The following is a 19221-nucleotide window of genomic DNA, read 5'->3' as shown; positions in this document are numbered from 1 at the left end:
CCCGCCCCTCCACGCAGAACCCCGCCCCTCCACGCAGAACCCCGCCCCTGCCGTTTCCGATCCTTCCCGCCCCGCCACACAGAGCACGCCCCTGCGGGTTCCAGCTCCTCCAGCCCCGCCCCTACTGGTCTCATCTCCGCCTGCCACGCGATGTAGAGCCCCGCCCCCTGCTCGTCCGAGACCCAATTGGCAGAACCCCGCCCCTGCCTGTCCCATCTCGGCCAGCCCTGCCACGCAGAGCCCCGCCCCTTGCCTGTCGCGATTCCTACCTACCCAGCCACATAGAGCCCCGCCCCTGCTTGTCCAAGCTAGCCACGCAGAGCCGGGCCCTTGCGGGTCCCTGTGGGCTCCAAGTTTACTCCAACCACGCACAGCCCAGCCACTGCCAGTCCCGATTACTCCCTGACACGCCACTCAGAACCCCGCCCTGAGGGTCCCGATCGCCTTTTCCCCTCCACTCAGAGCCCCGTTCCTCTAGGTCCTAAGCCCACTCCCGCCACGCAAAGCCCCGCCCAGATCGTCCATAACTCCTCCCCCGGCTCGCAGAGCTCCGCCTACCCCGTGATCCTGGTCCTGGGCTTGCCCCGGAAATGCACTCTCAGCCTGTAAACCGGGTCTTGTTCCCGGAGCCTTTCTCCCAGATCCTGAGCCCTACGCATAATCTCTCAACCTGCCCTACACCCATCCTTTTCAATCTGTCGGCTGGGGCCTCGGCTCCTCCGGGACTGCTGGGTCCGCGGGCCAAGACGCTCCAAGGCAGCCAAACCAGTGCAGGTCCTGAGCTACAGAGGCCCAGCAATCGCGGTTCCTGGCTGCAAGGAATCTCGGCCTTAGGGTGGAGACCGAGAAAATGGGGAGAGGGAAGGGGGGGGAATTACAACCGGTAACGAAGGAAAGGACACTCGTTTACTGAGCAGCACTTTTCTCTGAGCCCCAAGATGCTTGTGTGTGTGTGTGTGTGTGTGTGTGTGTGTGTGTGTGTGTGCGCGCGCGCGCGCCTCCCCGTCTGCGTTTACAAGGCTGTGGCTGCAGCCGGTTTAGCTGGGGGTGGGAGCACCAGAGAACAAGTCCGTAGGAGACCTTTCTCCGAAGATGGACTTGCCTTGCTTAATATGAACTTTAGCACTTTTCAAACACTCGTTTTCTCTCTTACACCCTGGTTTATTTAGAGACACAAAGACCAATAACCTCTTTTGCTCCTGAAGCTTTCATGAACCTTTAAATAGTTATTATTCTTACACCTTGGGACCTCAAAGTCTGCAGGTAACTAAGACCAATTTAAACCTCAGAGGGCCATTTTGTACTTACTCTTCCTCACGGGAATAGGGAGTTTCTGTCTTGGTGGGGACAATCTGGAGGAGATCTTAAAAGCCATTTGATCCAAGTGCTTTATTTTACCTTAATGGAAAGAGGCTCAGAAAAGGTAGGGCTTGCCAGCTTTTTGGAGGAGGTTGGGTTACAGGCCACTTAGGCCTCATTGTAGCCAGGAACTACTGCTCCCTTTCTATTGCTTTTTCTTAATTTTCAAAGAGACTGAAAGATAAAGGGGTTCCTTTGGCTGCTTGAGAAGTACAAATTCTCATCACCGCCACCTTTCAGGATCCCCATTAAGTTTACTTTTTCAAAACTGTACAGTCAAGTATTATTGTCTCAACATGTTTACCTATGAGTTCATTTTTCTAGCCCCTCCCATATCTCCTCATAGATGGAAGGTAGTTATTAAAAACATTGTGTTGCTAATACCCGGCTCATTGCAGACCCTTGCAGATCCAGAATTACATTGTACTCTGCTTTGTAGCCTGCAATCTACTCAAGATCCTTCAGAATGTCTTTTTCCCGCTTTTTAGTATTACTCCTTTCTAACAGCAGTGAAAGTATTCAGGGGGAACTGCCTGTCAGCCTTATGTTCCTTCACTATAATGCCAAGCCTGTGAGCTGCTCTAGCAAACTAATCAAACATGAGGGGAGGTCCTGGGAACCTCTGATGTATAGCCAGTCCATCAGAAGTACAGGTAATAACTTGCCAGAGGGCAAGGTGTGGGGAGAGGGCACTGAGCTTCCAAGCCCTCTCTAGGTGTGTCCCCTCTACCCACATCCCCAGGTGTTCGCCAACTGGAAGCTCTCTGAATGCTGTCCTTTTGGGTTTTCATGGAGGCTTCATTACATAGGTACAATGGATTAAATCATTGGACATTGGCTATTGAGCCAACCGCCAGTTCCTCTCTCCTCCCCAGAGTTCATGAGGTAGGACTGAAAGTACCAATCCTCTAAAAACGTGGTTGGCTCAATTGGCAACCAGCCCTGATCCTTAGGCGATTTCCAAACATAATGAAATCTTTATCACTCTCTACATTTATGGAAATTCTAAGGGTTTGGGGAGCTGTAAGCCAGGAACTGTGGATGAAGACCAAGTATATATACTTTGGTCATCTGAATGATCACATACATAAATCACAATATTACAGTTCTCAACAAGGTTTCTGCCTACACCATCTGTCCTTTCCAGTTTACTAAACACTATGAAGAGAAAACATCTTTCCAGAAGTTCTAACCATCTCCTGAGAACATCTGCTTTCCTTTTGCCAGATGTTGCACTGAAAAGTTATTCTTCCACTTACCCATTCCATGTTTCATCAAGAATAAAAGAGTCCCCAAAAAAGTACATAAAACCTTAGAAGCTGAAACGTACCCCTGATTTGGATGTATAAGATCCATGTCCTCTACCGTGCTGCCTAGGACTTCTTTAAATCGTCATATTCTCTCAGAACTACTTTAAATCGTCATATTCTCTCCTTGCATTCAGTTCTCTCACACTGTAGGTTATATTATCTCCACTTTACAGATGGGAAAACTGAGGCTCAAATAGGAACTAGTAAGTAAAGAATCTGAGATAAAACTCAAAACTGTTCAACTCTAAAGTCAGACAGTGCGTATACTACTCCATATAAATCTGTTGTAGTAATTAGAAAAACAACCACCTCTTATGTTTAACAGGGAAATCAAATCCATTTGTTAATTTTGATTTTCCCTTACATTTCTATTAGTATCTTGCATACAATTTACACAAAATATTGGTTGAATTAACAGGTAAGTTCACCATCCATAGAACCATCTCTCCCTATCCTAACATCTAGCCTCAAACCCCAGCTCTGGGTAAATGTTTCCATGCTTCTGTTTCCTGAGGTGGGATTTACAAAACCTGCCTCCCAGAATTTTTTGAGAATTAAATGAGAAAACAAATCTATATAATAGCACCTAGGGCAGTGCCTGCCAGATAGATGCAGTGGCATTATATCTATACTGGGGTAGGCTCTCAAATCAGTGCTTAAGTTAAATCCAAAGGTGATGCTACTGTTGAAATTAGTCAGTGTTAGTTTCCCTCCCTAACTCTCAACCACTTCCCTTTTTCACACAGCCATTCCCTTTACAAAACCTACAATTCAAATCTCTGCCATTTTAGGGAGACAGAACTCTATCATTCCAAGCATATAGAAATAAGGGCCAAGGCACAAGTTTCTTTTGATGCTTTTTTCTATTTGTGTTACTCCCTACAACCAACTGGAGGTTTCGATATAATTCCAGCCCCAATACTGATCTGCAAGGATACACTGTGTTCTACAGATCATTAACAATATCTACTATTTAATGAGTACTTGATAATAGTTTATATACAGTTCCTAATGCCTCCATTGTAGGGCTACTACCAATATCCCTATTATACATATGATAGGATTAAGTCTTAGTTTAACAAAGTTGTTGACTATGACAGCCCTGAAGTAAAAAACCAGGATTTAAATGTAGTTTTCTGGTCTCAAACCAATACCATACCATTATGCCAAATCATGGTTTATTTTAGAACAACCAAAACCTATTTACTTGACCTAAATTTCCCCATAGATGTTTCCAGTAGGGAAACTGTCCTGTTGCTGTGATAACTGTTTATGGAATTTAGTGTTTGTGTTCAGTCCTTATACAATGGTGTCTCATCAGTGGCATTAGGATCCGACTTGAACATTCTTCCAAACAGAGACAGTAAAAGAATGATTCAAATGCTTTTCCTTTGCAGCATGTGCTTCCAAATGAACATGCTGCTTCTATCCTTAAGAACTGAAATACAGTTGACCCTCGAACAACACAGATCTGAACCACACAGGTCCATTTATACGTGGATGTTTTTCAGTAAATACAGTACAGTACGGTAAATGTATTTTCTCTTCCTTATGATTTTCTTAACATTTTCTTTTCTCTAGGTTATCTTACTGTAAGAATACAATATTCTCAAATACAGAACATTATACTGTATGCAGTATATATATGTATACGTGTATATGTGTCAATTAACTTTATGTTCTCATTTATATGAAGTCAATCAACTTTATGTTATCATTGAGGCTCCTAGTCAACAGTAGGCTATTACTAACTAAGCTTTGGAGGAATCAAAAGTTATACATGGATTTTTGACTACATGTGGGGTCAGAAACCCTAATCCCTGCATTTTTTCAAGGGTCAGTCCTGTTTACTATGACAAAGTCCCAGACTTCCAAGATCAATTTCTTTGCCTCAGCATACAAACACAGCTTTGAAAATTCATTAATATTCTATCCAGGAGATCAGGATTTCTATGCCAATTCTTTTTGAAACATAGTGTTTATGTAGCATGATCGTGTGTGTGTGTGTGTGTGTGTGTGTGTGTGTGTGTGTGTGTGTGTAGGGGAAAGGGTGGTAGTGGAGGTGGTTAATGTATAACTCCAGAAATCCTATCAGATTACGTTTCGGCGCAAATGTATTAAATGTTTTCATGCTCTTTTCCCGTTAATTTTCTAAAAAGCGAATCATGTCAGAAGGTATAAGTCAAACCTGTCATTATATTCCCAAATATAACTTAGCTTATATTTAGTGCAAAAATAACTTAGGTTTCTACAAATATTTTTGAGCCTTTTAATATACATTACAAATATTTTAGACCAATCACATTTTGTTGTGTGTAACTTATTTACAAAACAAAAAATATATTACAATAACATGAATGAAACAGTGAATCTGATCAACAACAAGCTTTGTCACAACCAGATATTTAAAAGGAATGCAAAAATCTGTTGGTCTGCATATGTTAAGAGTTTTGAGATAAATAGGGGTCCAGAATTATAATGTATCTGGAAAAGAGATGAGGGAAATCCCAAATTTAATAAGTTAGGTAAGATTCTTTCTCATTGCTAATTACATAATGTTTAATGATGTTTTAAACTGTGAACATTGATGAATTATCCAAACATGATACAAAGCTAATGGAGTTCTATCATTTCAAAATGTACGTGACATTCACATAATATCCTTTTAATTATTATCATTATATACTGTAGTTCACACAATATCTACAAACGTGAATGAGAAAAAAAAAAAACCAGGTCACAGCAACATGTCTCACATTCCAACTTTAAATAAGACAAGCACATACTGGTTCAAACATTATTTCATAATACGTTAATAAATAACACCTAGTTTGTTATGGTTACCTTGACGGTTTACAGCTGTATATTTAAAAGGAGAACATTTTCTGTGAGTTTCACATTGTCAGTAAAGGGTAAAATAAATAATAAATATTTATAATAATAAAAAAAAAGGAAAAGGAGGAAGAGAAAGAAAGCAAGCAAGCAAGAAAAAAAGAGAGAGATATCTATACAGAACATGAAGTATCTTTGACATGCTGCTTTTCTGGTACAGTTTGCCACAAGAAAATTAAAATAGGAACAAAAAATGATTGTCTTTTAAAAACAACTTTTGAAAGCTTTTCACCATATTGAGCATGAACCTTTTAAGATTAGCATGGAAATCTTTTTGCCCATCTGCTTTGCATATATATACTATGCACATCATGGATGTGCACACCAAAAGAGATCCCCCTCAAGTCACGGGATGGCAACTGCTGATCCCTCAAAATGAGGAACAGCCAAAACACTGAAGTGCAATCCAACCAGTGTGAAGTCTGCAAAGGTTTCATTCTTACTTTGCTTTCACAGATGTCCCTGCATGAATGTTATTCCTGTAGACCCCCGACTACTTTTAAAACACCAACCCCCACTGTAATAATCCAAGGGATCCAGTTTCAACAGGTGGGGAGGAGAACATGGTCCCTCCAAGCAAATCCTGACCAGCCATCTGACTCGGTCCGGTCCGAAGGTGAGCACAGCTCTCCCGCTCCAACTGCACCTGTCTCGTCACTGGTGTTGTGTTGTTTTCTACTCTCTTACCACAACCACTCACAAAACTAGAGGACAGGGACTCCTTACTAGACACTGGTCCTGATACGTTGTGGTGTGCCAAACTGCTTTACAACCTGTTTCCAGCTAAAAATATTTTCTTGGCTAAGCAAAAGGAAGAGCATGAAGCCTTATGACAAAATGATAAGTTTCTTCCAAATCAGGTTTAGAGTTGAAGTTACGTCCTTAAGACATTTTCTTTAAGCAACTACAGTTTTCTAGGGAGAGGAAGGTAGCAGCCCAACTTTCTGACCAGGAACAAAGATTTCTCTCTCCACAGAGTCCCTGTTTTCTTCAGTCAGCATTTGCACTAATTTTTAGCTTATCCAGGGTTGGCAATCACTGGATTGTAATACAATCACTTCCCACAATTTACATTGTCCTCTTGACCCAAAGACGTATACAGTATTATGCTAAAGACCATTGTAAATTTCCACAAAAATAAAATACTTGGTGGTTGTGTTCCTAAAGTCAATGTAAAGCCATGGCTTTAATGACATCTTTCCAAGAAAATCTAAAAACCATTAGTTAAAATCCACCATGTACTTCTATTATCATAGCTTTTGCTCATTAATCCTATTCTCATACAATGAGATGGGTGCTATGCCTTTGGTGGCCTCTGGTTTCCATTTCCCCACAAAATGCTGAGTCTGCCCCCCAAAGGGCAGGCTGGAATGTAGGAACTCCACAAGGTCCTCTGACTAAAAGTTCCTTCCCTGCTCTGGACCTTTTATGCTGGGGACTTGAGGAAATAAACATCCACATTCCTTATCAATGAGTAATTAATTCACGAGTAATTTAACAGTTTAGTACTGGATACATGTTACTGGAGTTTTTGGTTCACCTGTGAAAACTTCAGAACTGTGACACACACTAAGCATTAGCACAGGTCTGCAGCAGAAATGGAAAAGCTCAAAAACTAATACAAGGGCTTTTGACCTTGGTTTTCAAACTCAGACCAGGCATCATTGAGCTCCATAAAAATCATCTTTGCGTATTGTTCATAGGGTTGCCCAGTAGCCTGTAGAAAAAAGAAAAAAGAACAGGAAAACACATTAGATACTACAGACTGAAATTTTATTTGTATTAAAATTTTCACTGCTAATATGTGGGCTCTAAGTAATTGAAATGTTTTTCTATTAGGCCATTTCTTATTTTATAGCTCACTCTATGTGATCCTAATTATTATAACCTCCCCAAAACTCTCTCCCCTTAGAAATTCACATATGGTGGCTCAGTCTGTTAAGCGTCCGACTCTTGATTTCAGCTCAGGTCATGACCTCATCGTTCGTGAGATCAAGCTCCGCATTGAGCTCTATGCTGACAGTGTGCAGCTTGCTGGGGATTCGCTCTCTCTCTCCCTCTCTGCCACTGCCTCGCTCGTGTGTGTGCATTCTCTCTCTCTCTCTCTCTCTCTCTCAAAAATAAATAAATAAACTTTATTTAAAAATTGGAAAAAAAACTAGTCAGTGATAAATCATATACCTAGGGAAAGCCCTCCCATTCCATTATTGTAATATATAGTTTAATTTCTTCTCTTGCTTCATAAAGTATAACTATTTTTTTAAATACTTGATGTTAGCCCATGGACTTTATCATTTAAATGGCCTAATAACCAGAAAATTGAGAGTATAATGTTTTAATACATGGTCATAAGCTAATGAAATAAGGAGCAGAGAAGTGCTCTTCTAGGGCAGATCATACTCACTTTATCTGGGTGCACCACCAGCACAGCCTTCCTGTATACCTTTTTCACCTGCTCAGGTGTTACCAGGTCAGCCATGCCAACTGGTTTCCACTTGGTCTCCCCAGCCCACAACACAGTGTGCATCGTGGACAGAAGTGCTCTGATATTTCTCTCTTTACCTTCAATCCATTCCAGAATCTGTAAACGCAGAGGGAATTAGGAAATAGAAATGTTTTCAAGTCCCTAAGGTCTCCACTTAGCCTTTGGAAATGGCTTCTGCCCCAACAACATTAACCACATGGGGCACTGTGCATGCTCCAAGCTGTTTTCTCTACCTAGGATAATTTTTCACCTCCTACCTTGGCTTTCCTGTTAACCCTTCATCATCCTTTAAAAGCCTGCTCAGGAATTTCATACCATTTGCCTTTGAGAGCTTGAATCCCTTCCTCTCTACCCCACCCCAGAGTTAATCTCACTCCTAAAGCATGAACTCCATGGGGGCACAGACCGTGTCCATTTTGGTCTCTGCTATCTGCCTCTGTCTGGTATAGTATCTGGCACACACACACTAAATATATATCCCGGTGGGGGGGGGGTGATTTCTCTGGGCTAATCCCTTAAACATGTTTCTATCTTAATATGTGCTATATTTTATCATAATCACCCGTGTGTGTGTGTTTTTCCTTGCCATTAGGCAGAGCTGTTTGAGAAGAGGTACTGTTTCTTACCAAGACTATAACTCAAGAGACAAATAACATGACTGCTTCAAAATACAGCTTTAAAAGAAAACTCAAAAACTGTTAAATGAATTAATCCAAGTAGTAATATGAATGTTCACAGTTTGAGTCTTCTCAGGTTGCACAAATGAGGTGATTAAGTTGAAGGGTTTATAAGAACACACCAGCATTTAGCACATAGTCGGAGCTCAGTGTGTATGTTGGTGAATGAATGGTTTAGCCAAGGTTAATAATGCCTACTCTCCCAAGTAACTAAATACCATATACCAACTAAACAACCGAGCATCATTTAAAAGACATAAACTATTTTCTTCCATAGAAAAAACTGTCAGAGTTTGCCTAGTGAACAAATGTTGTCAAGATGGAGCACAGAGCTTTGGAAGAAATAGAAGGTCTCGGTAGTGTTACATGAAGCAAAAAGTAAATGCAAACCAAGGATCCTATATTGTATTCAAAAGAGAATCTAAGAATCTATGTATCCTTCACAAATGTTCAAATCTGTCTGGAAATATGTTACATTTTTTCAAAATGTGTAAGATGGACTGGCTGTGCTAGTCCTGGTTTTGGAAACCCTTTAATGAGGTAACAGATTAGAGCCCCATCTCCCAGTTCATTCTGGCATCAGCATACTTAGTATTTTGTCACATAGGAATTCAACCTCTCCGTCTGTCAAGAACATTCCAATTCTCTTGATCTTTACAAAAACTCTTCCACTACCTCACACAATACATCCACATAATGAAACCACCCTCTTCTTTCCAAGCTAAACTGGGAGTAGCTGGTTGGCAAATCTTTTTTAATGGGGAAATATTCTTTTTTCCACAAATCCAGTCTTACCTAGACTTCTAGAATCAAAACAGATAAAAGTAGAACTGCTCTGGCTGAAAGTGGATGGAGGGAAGCAGTGAGGAAGCTGGGAACCAGGAACACTGAAGGCTCCATACCCATAACCTTGTCACAGGACTTTTTCACACAGAATAATCACCCTGGGGCAGGAGCTCACACACCTTTAATTTCTCAGGATCCATTTCCTTAGCCATTTCTTCCTTTCTCATCTCAGCTATTGTTCGAGGCCCCTTTTTGTCTTTGTGTGCATTGAAACCTTGACCAGAAAGTAGGTCTTCAAAGTCAGCTGCTTTTTGTTTCCCTTCTGCAATATAAGTTTTAAAAAGAAATCATTATAGTCTCTACTCTTAAACATAAAATCATATCACCTCATAACACTTAAGAGTCTTCAAGGTGCTTTCACATATATTAATCCTCTTACACTTAACCCAATGAGTAGGGTATGAGACTGTCATGCCCATTTGGCAGATGAGGAAAATGAGGCTTGAAGAACCTAAGAGATTTTTCCAGAATCATATACCATATCCACAGCAAAGCTAGAACTCAAGGCTGGATTGTTACAGTAAATCCAACTCCATAACACCATTTCCACCATATCATCTTTTTATAGCTGAAAATACTCATGATGCACCCCCACCCCACCCACCCCAGTTATACAACTAGTTAGTATCAGTGATGGAACTAACACTGGGTTTTGGTACTTGAAGTCCACGGATGCCACCACTTTCCTGACCATGCCCAGTTCTAGTCCTACCCACTGACAGCTCTAGCCCATCATACTGTTCTTTTCCTCCAAGTCTGGCTGTGGCCTCACAGTCTTTCTCGATGTTTGGAGAGGCAGCCTAGCTTGATGGCAAAGAGCAAAGTCTCTATAGCTGGACTCCCCAGGCTTGAATTACACTTATCAGCAGTGGGACCCTGGGGCAAGTTACTTATTATCCTCCGGCCTCAATTTCCTCGTCTGTAAAACAGGGATGGTGTTAACAATACTTACGTCACAGGGTTGTTGTAAGAATTCAGAAGTTAACATTTTCAGGAGTTTAGAATAGTGCCTGATTATTTAAATGTTTATTAAATTAAAACAAAACAGAACCGAAGCACAGCAGTCCATGCTTGTCAATGCCCATCAACCAAAGTTGACATCTGGATTGAAAGCCATTTGCCATCTCTATACCGTAAGACGTTCTGGACACACACCCACACATGCACACACTAAATGCAAGTGCTCTGAGATGAGGGAATCTGCCTGTCTTGTTCACTTCCATAATTCCCAAAGTTTTCTACACTTAAGATGCTACATAAATATCTGCCGACTGCTGACAATTACCCTACATCTACTCAAAATAAAAATAGAGGGGGAGCCACAAGACTCTATGGAACTGTGCAAGCAATACCCATCGTGAACCAAAGAACAAACGTGATGTTACATATTCCCGGCAAAAGAGTCCCTGTCATGTTATTATTTTGAGAAGGTACCTGTGTCGTATCAAGTAGAGTGTGGCAGTTAAGAGGAGGGGTTCTGGAGCTGAATTGCCTGGGTTCAAATCTTGGTTCTGTCACTTACAGCTGTGTGGGTTTAAGAAATTACTTCATTTATCTCTGTCACAGATTCTTCATCTACAACATGGAGTTGGTTTTGAAGATTATATGATATAATGCGTGAAACTACTTAGAACAGCACCTGACATACAGCAAGCACTCAACGTTAGCTACAGTTACTAGAAAAAGTAGAATTTCCTTTTCCATGTTCTACAGAGAAAGGCCTGTTTCTTCACCACGCCCCTAAAGACTCAGCTCTTGAGTATGACCAAATCAATTGAGATGGGAAATATAACAGGACTTTTGACAAACTCAAATTTAACCATTGCTGCTATGCAAAATACAGTATTTTTTTACTTGTTACCAAGAATCCCATTCAAAAAAAAGAAAAAAGAAGAGACTGAATACTATCCAGAGTACCCTCTAGCCTTAGCTGTTGGCCCATTTTGTGTTCTTTTAACTTTCTTCTCAGAAGAGAGGAAAAAACCATGTAGGAAACCCAGTGATCTGAAACATGTGCCAACCAGAGCATAAGCAAGATAAATGTCCCAAGACATACACCCTCCTCTGATGAGGATCCAAGGGCAAATGTGAACACAGAGCTTACAAGGCTCCCAACCTTTCTCCTCTCCCCCCTCTTCCAAAGGAATAACAGCTTCAAGATCCAGCCGCTCCACCACTCACATCCATTCAGTATTCGTTTAGTGCTTATTGCACGCCAAGCCCTCAGCTAGGTGCTAATGATCACATGACACCATACCTGCTCTCCATCAGGGGTCAGTGTGGAAAGAGACAGACAAGTGCACTAGCCTAAGTCACAAAATGATGCGATGAGTGTCAAGAGCATGGTAAACCCAGGTGCTTCAGGCACAGAGTGGGAGGGAGGGATCCTGTTGTATCTCTATAACGAAAGATGGACTCAGAAAATAGTGGAATTGTTTTCTGTCTCCTTCTTCAGGCATACATACAGGTAGCATGACAACACAGGCTACCCTATAGTCAGGCTACACGCCATCACCCTTACCCAAATTAGCTGATCCTTTCCCACGTTCATTCTGCCCCCCAGGCACGGCCGAGAAGCTCACATTGTAGTTGGGTCGGTTCTGGGGAGAGGAGTGGGGCATGCTGGGCTGTGGCTTGGACTGTGTCTGCTGCCAGTTGTAGCCACCTCCCTGCTGCCACCCTCCACCCATAGGCTGCGGAGATGCCTTCTGCGGTGAGCTGAGAGGCGCAAATCCTCCACCCAGTCCAGTTGGTGTGGTGGGTTTGCTGGCAAAGGAAGAACTACCTATGGAAACACACAGAGAGAGAGAGAGAGAGAGAGAGAGAGAGAGAGAGAGGAATGTTGTTTTGAGTAACCTCTAGTTCTATGTCCCAAGTTTTTGTTTTCAGTGACTTTAGTGGAAATTACCTTGACTGATGGCACAATTAACCTTCCTAATAATTAAAGGAATTGCAGGCATATATTTCCTTTAATCCCCACAGTGATGTTTCTAGGTGTATATTAATAACCCCATCTTTTTCTTCAGATATACAAACCACAGTTCAGAGCAGCTGAGTGATTTTCTCTAAGTCACACAGCCAGCAGTGGCAGAACTGGGACTTGAATCCAAGTCTTGGACTCCAAGCCAGAAAAGCCCTGTCTTTTCCCACACTGCCATGTCTCCTCTCCTTCCCACCTTATAAGCACATTCTATTTCTCACTGGGAAAAAAAAAATTACAACTACCGAATTGACAAGAAGAGAGAATAAAAGAAAATACATTCATTCATCAAGGCACTACTTAAACTTCAATGATCACGATTAATCATTGTTTGCTGTAAGTACAAACATGGTTAGTGCCCGTGAGTAAACAAAGATGTTTTGAAAATTCACAAGTAGGTTTCAATTTCACACTTCTTGCATTTCATTGCAGGGGTATAAACACAGCCAGCACTATGGCAACTTTGAACTGGGCAAAGGATCTTACTCAAGCTTTAAAAAAATGATTATTACTTTGTGCCAGGAATTTAAGTAGAATTCTGATTCCACAATCTCCTAACTTTTAAGTACTCACTGCATTCGTGCTGGGCTGTTTCCAAAATACAAAGACCAACAGTGTCTTGTGTTTAAAGAGGTAAAATGAGAAACTGAAATGTGGTGATCTCTAGGAAGCCTTTCGTGCACCAAACCCAAAGTGACAGTGATAATAAAATAACTAATATGATAATAAAATAACTAATGTACAAAATACTTTTGTGTCTATTACTTCCTTCAGTCTATACAACACTCTTAGGGAGGTAGGTAGTACTACTGACCCCACTCTAAAAATGAGGAAATCCAAAGTTCAGAGAAGTTTCCTGACTTGCTCATGATCTAGTTAACGGAGCTGAGTCTTGACTATAGGCATCCTTCCTCCAAATGTCATGCTCATTTGCTGCACCCTAATTCCTCCCCAAATCTCTGAGCCTGTCACTACAATTTATCCCTTACCATCTCTTCTTTCTAGAGATCTCTCCCTTTACTTTGATCTGGGGCTCCTCCTTCTTTCCCCAGTGGGAATGCTGTATAATGGACCCTGGAACTTGGAGTCAATCTGAGTTTGAGTCTCAGCTTTATCACCCATTCATGCACATACTTATTCATCCATTCGTACATTCACTCATCAGTATTTACAGAGCATCTGTGTGCCATATAAAGTACTGGGCATTGGGAATATGGTCTATGGAGAATCCCTGCTCTTCCGAAGCTCAGTGAAAAAACTTCACCTCCTTGAGTCTCAGTTTCATTTGTAAAACCAGAACTACATCTATGTTACAGGTATACCATAAAGACACAAAGGCTATATGAATATATTTCACAAACCATGGATTAAGCAAATTAAGAGACATTATACATTATAATATAATGCAAGTTCATATGCCCAGAATACACTGAAACATCATAAGGGCTTAATAAATACTTGGTAACAGGAAAAGGTGACGACAGAAGCTCTGAGGCTTGGCATTGCCCCCTGTCAGTGCATAACTTAGCATGAAGCGTCTCTTCATGAGGACCTGGGCCCTCCTGCCAACAGCACATCAACATACACCTTAGGCTGGGTATTCATTCTGCACTGGAATTTCATTTTACAGTCTAAGGATGCTTACTATCTCCCTTCTGATATATATACATTATTTAATTAAATAAATATGGAAACGCCTAAACACTAAAAAAAAAAAAGCTTCCTTATTCCCATTACACTGCCATTTATTCATTCATTTATAAAACACTATCGAACATCCTTCACACGCTAGGCTGCAGACACGGTGGTGAAAAGATAAATGCAGATCCTGTTCTCAAGGGGCTCGTCAACATTGTAGGACTTTCTGATGCCCACTCTTCCAGAATCTTCTCTTCCCATGTTCAGAAATTTAATTTTTAATGCTACCGGAGCAGGGAACTGACAAAAATGCAAACCAGCTGCTAAACCCAGAGGCCACTGCTATCCTCATTAAAAGCTACAGCAGTTGGTTATCAGCTGTGGTTGGGCATTACCATCACCTGGGGAGCTTTTAAAACTCCCTATATTCAGGCCACCGCCAGACCAATTAGATCAGAATGTCTATGGGAGGAACTAAGGCACTGCTGTATGGAACAGAATTGTTCAATGTGAAAACACCTTTAGGAGAAGGACACTGTCTTTTGTCTTTTCTGAACTGCAGCTATGTAATTTGGAAGTTTGATTTTAATCTTCAAAGCAACTGCCTAGGTGTCAAAAATTCTGGCTTGTAGCCCTGCTTATACACCTGTTCACTGTGTGGCTTTAGGAAAGTCACTTAAGTTTCCTAAGTTACGTGACTTGAAACATGCAGGAATTTAGGAAACTAGTTTTCCCAGCGACTGTAAGAATTAATTACATTTCAAAAATAACAAAGAATTCCTGAACTCCTCCCAACAGGTTGGTTGTTGTAGTGATATGGGTGTCGCTATTCTGAAATTTTTGTTGTGTGGCAATTAATGTTGTTGAGATCCAGGGAAATGGAAAATACATATGTGGAAAAGGGCAAGGCAAAGGAGCACCCTGTGTATTGGATGGGATTATATATGTAGCTAGATCCACGCATCTCCTATCTCTATCTAGCTCCTGAAAGGCAGAGCAGTGACTCCCACCCCAGTACCAATGAACACACTTAGTGCACAGATCCTGGTTTCCGAATATCATTCTCCACAAAAAGGAATAAGGATTCCTTGGGGAATGACTGATTCTAGGACTGGGGAGAAAACATTTCACAACAAGCCTAGAACATCTTGTGCCGTTAAGAAAGTTTTCAAAAAATGATGAACTTGAGTGAAAAGAACACAGAATCCAGAAAAAAGGAGGGGATTTCACAAACCAAACCAAATCTTAGACATGAACATTAGAGAAAATAATGACAGTAATGAATCAAAAAAGAATCTATTAGGCCATTCTGATGAGAGACAGAGAGAGAAAGAAAAGGAAATTTTTTTTTTACAGTGCCAATTAATATATGTAGAAAGAAGGGAAGAATCAGAAAAATCACAATTCTGCAACCATTGCAGTAATAACTGCTTCAGGCAAGAATCATTAATGACTGTTAAAACCAGTAGCTAAATCAGATAGAGAATAGAATATTCTCATATAGGGTAGTTGCAAATTATCTCCTCCAGCTAACTCATCAATTACAAAGGGAAAAAATAATAACATTATGATAAAGAAACCTGGCAGATACCCTCTTAGGGAAGTGATCAAAGTTAATACCAAACCTAAATTGAGACTTTCTCAACTGGCCTCTATCCTTCAAGGAAAAATAAAAAAAAAAAAAAAAAAAAAAAAAAAAAAAAAAAGGCAAAGGAATGATTCCGGATTAAAGTTGCCTAAAATGACATGATGTCTAAATGCAAGATGTGATGCTGGATTTTTAAAAGGAACTTCCTATAAAGATCATCTCTTCAGAGAGGCCTTTCCTAACCACCTGATACCTGACATAACACCCCAGGCCATCTATCACTCACCATCCCTCTCTGCTTTTTTTCTTTCATAGCACTTAGCACAGGGCTTAGGAGTGTGAGCTCCAGAGCCAGACATCATGGTGCTGAAAACCCATGACTCGGGAGTGTGACCTAATCGCTTGTGCCCCAGTTTCCTCATCATCTGCAAAATGAGGATAACAGTCTCTACTTCAAAAGATTATTGGGGGGGTGGTGCCTGCGTGGCTTAGCTCGTTAAGGATCCAATTCTTGATTTTGGCTCAGGACATGATCTCACAGTTCATGAGTTCGAGCCCCACATCAGGCTTTGTGCTGACAGCATGGAGCCTGCTTGGGATTCTCTCTCTCCCTGTCTCTCTGCCCCTCCCCCTGCCTTGCTCTCATGCGTGTGCTTTCTCTCTCTCTCTCTCTCTCAAAATAAACTTAAAACAATTGTTTTAAAGATTACTCAGGATAGGGGCACCTGGGTGGCTCAGTTGGTTAAGTGTCTGACTTCAGCTCAGGTCATGATCTCATAGTTCATGAGTTCGAGCCCTGCATCGGGCTCTATGTTGTCAACGCAGAGCCTGCTTCAGACCCTCTGTCCCCCTCTCTCTTTGCCCCTCCCCGACTTGTGCTTGCTCGCTCGCTCTCTCTCTCTCTCAAAAATAAATAAACATTTAAAAAAAGATTATTGGGGAGATTAAATGAAACGTAAAACACTTAAAATAGTGCCTGGCACACAGTAAAGCCCCAATAAACATTAATTGTTATTTTTATTTGACATTATATCACATATTTATTCATTTACTATTTCATTCCTCTTCTAGAATATAAGCTTTAGGAAAGCAGGAATGTTGTTTTGGTTTTTCTTGTTTGGTTGGTTTTTATTAAGACAATGTTAACACACAGAAGGCACTTAGTAAATAGTTGTGGAATGAATAAAAAAATGAACAGTGAATAAGATTTTATTTGAAGCAGAATTTCACCTGTTATTATTTTAAAATTTGAAACTTACATTAAGAAGGAAGAGAAAGGAAAAGGAGAGAAAGGAAAATGATTTTAAGAGTTATTAAAAGAAAAAACAATTCTAAAGAGGGCATGATGGAAGGTTAAGATTCCAATACAATTACTGGCAAAAATGGAGTCACGTTCTTATTCCCTTAAGACAATTTAGCTCTAAATGCCTCATAAAGGCTCTCTTGAGAATCTAAACTATCAATATGGCCAATTCAAAACTGTGTGTGAGGGCTATCTCCACTCCCTTATTTAACTCTGCACTGCACGGAGAAGAAAGGAAAAAGGATGAAGAAAAGGTTTCATAATATGCTAGTCCAACAAGCTGTTCCTTGAAAAAAGGTTCCTTGGTGAGATAGATGAGAACCCTGCAAACTGTATCCTTTTGGGGAACCTCACCATGAACAGGTACGCTCAGAAGTTTTTGCAATAATCTAAGTCCACAGAACTTAGCAACTTAGCGCCTCCAAAATCACTTGCTCATGGAACACTTATCCCTCAAAAATGATCAACATAAGATGAAAAACACTTTGAGAATTCTATACAGAGTCTATTTTCTGTATGGAATTTTACAAACTAAGCAGAGAGCACTGTAGTCAGTGGAGAGAAGAGGGATGCCAGTGTGAGGATCTCAGGGGGAACATCACAGGAAGGCCTGTGCATGGCTGGCCCTATACATCACAAATCTATACGACTGGCCTCTTCTCTCAGCATTTCCGTACACATTCATTACCTTTGCTGTAGCCAAACTGTGTTGTGAGGTACTCCTGGAAGTTCTGACTGTACTCATGCTACTAAACCAAAATTAGGCACTGGAGAAACGATTTAATAGGGGTTAGTTCCAACCCAGTACTTGGGGCCCATTTCCTTTTTTTAAAAAGCCAGTCTCAGATTTTAGAGCATTGCTTAAGGATACGTACTATTCTAGGTCCCAGGTAACAATACCAGCTTGTTGTAACACCAAAGATTTAGATGTGAGGCTTTGTAGCCATAAGTAAATGTTACTTATATCTTAACCTGCTGAGTTCATACCTAGAGTCCCAAGGTCAGCAAAAGGATCCAGAGTCTGCGGTTTGTTTTGATGCGTGGGCGTGCCATGCGAGGATCCTGTTGGGCTGGTGGCAGCTGACTTGCTTCCCATTCCAAAGCTTCCTGAAAAGGAAATAAAATCATTGAAAATGAGTTAGTTGTCGGAGGCTGAATTCTGGAATTCAGAAATCCAGGGCTACTGCTCATTTTACCTCTTAGGGGAAATTAGGACAGGGTTTGCAAAGATGTTACAAGTTGCTAGTGAGTAGGAGCAGGGACAGGGAACAGAGGAGGCATATGTCATTTCCTAGCCATCCCTGCAAACTACTACATCCAATGTTTACCTCTCATCTCACCTGACTCCATTCTTTCCTCTGGGATTTGGAGTCAGGCCTGGCTCTGAATTCCACTTCCTAGCTGAGTAACTTTTGGCATGTTGCTTAACTTCTCTGAGCTTCAACATTTTCTTCTTGGTTAAATAAAGAAATAGCAACCGCTTCAAAAAGTTGCTGTGATAAGCATATAGTGTGTGTGTGTGTGTGTGTGTGTGTGTGTGTGTGTGTGTGTGTTAACCCGCACAGCATTGGAAATGCAATCACATGAAGATGGCTCTCAAGAAATACCATACTAGCCATGAGAAAGAGAATTTATTTATTACAGACAAATTCAACCCTAAAACAAACCTTTTGTTGAGAAAGACTATTCAGGGGCACCTAGGTGACTCAGTTGGTTGAGCGCCGACTTTGGCTCAGGTCATGATCTTGCGGTTCATGGGTTCAAGCCCTGCATCAGGCTCTGTGCTGACAGCTCAGAGCCTGGAACCTGCTTTGGATTCTGTGTCTCCCTCTCTCCCTGCCCCTCCCCCACTCACGCTCTGTCTCTGTCTCTGTCTCTCTCTCTCACTCACTCAAAAATAAAATAAACATAAAAAGTTTTTAAAAAAATAAAGAAGACTATTCAGATTATTCAGTACCTACTCTATGCCAGAAAATTTCATATGAACTATTTCACTTATACAGGGGTGCCTGGGTGGCTCAGTTGGTTGCGCATCCGATTCTCGATTTTGGCTAGGTCATGATACCAGGATTGTGGGATTGAGCCCCACATTGGGCTCTGCACTGAGCATGGAGCCTGCTTAAGATTCTCTCTCTTTCTCCCT

General features: G+C 41.2%; 2 protein-coding genes across 5 annotated transcripts in view; both read right to left on the bottom strand.

Moving 5' to 3' along the window:
- LEPROT (leptin receptor overlapping transcript) overlaps window positions 1-298 on the bottom strand; it is a 16419-nt gene extending 16121 nt beyond the window's left edge. Inside the window, exon 1 of the mRNA XM_040470516.1 lies at window positions 274-298. Coding sequence (XP_040326450.1) covers window positions 274-283 — 10 coding nt within the window. The 5' untranslated portion in view covers window positions 284-298. The remainder of the gene's footprint in view (window positions 1-273) is intronic.
- Window positions 299-4924: 4626 nt separating this feature from the next.
- The window catches only part of DNAJC6 (DnaJ heat shock protein family (Hsp40) member C6), a 150992-nt gene continuing 136695 nt past the window's right edge, over window positions 4925-19221 (bottom strand). For all 4 annotated transcript variants that reach the window (XM_040470511.1, XM_040470512.1, XM_040470510.1 and 1 more), the window contains exons 15-19: window positions 18066-18185; window positions 12091-12354; window positions 9689-9831; window positions 7966-8142; window positions 4925-7278 (exon numbers count right to left, since the gene is read on the bottom strand). In XM_040470511.1, the coding sequence (XP_040326445.1) occupies window positions 7177-7278; window positions 7966-8142; window positions 9689-9831; window positions 12091-12354; window positions 18066-18185 (806 nt within the window). In that variant the 3' untranslated portion in view covers window positions 4925-7176. The remainder of the gene's footprint in view (window positions 7279-7965; window positions 8143-9688; window positions 9832-12090; window positions 12355-18065; window positions 18186-19221) is intronic.

This window comes from Herpailurus yagouaroundi, unplaced genomic scaffold, assembly GCF_014898765.1.
Source record: "Herpailurus yagouaroundi ecotype Mexico unplaced genomic scaffold, PumYag 77, whole genome shotgun sequence".
NCBI classification, from domain to species: domain Eukaryota; kingdom Metazoa; phylum Chordata; class Mammalia; order Carnivora; family Felidae; genus Herpailurus; species Herpailurus yagouaroundi.
Note: the sequence above shows the minus strand (reverse complement) of the source record. Positions and strands in the feature narration are given on the sequence as shown.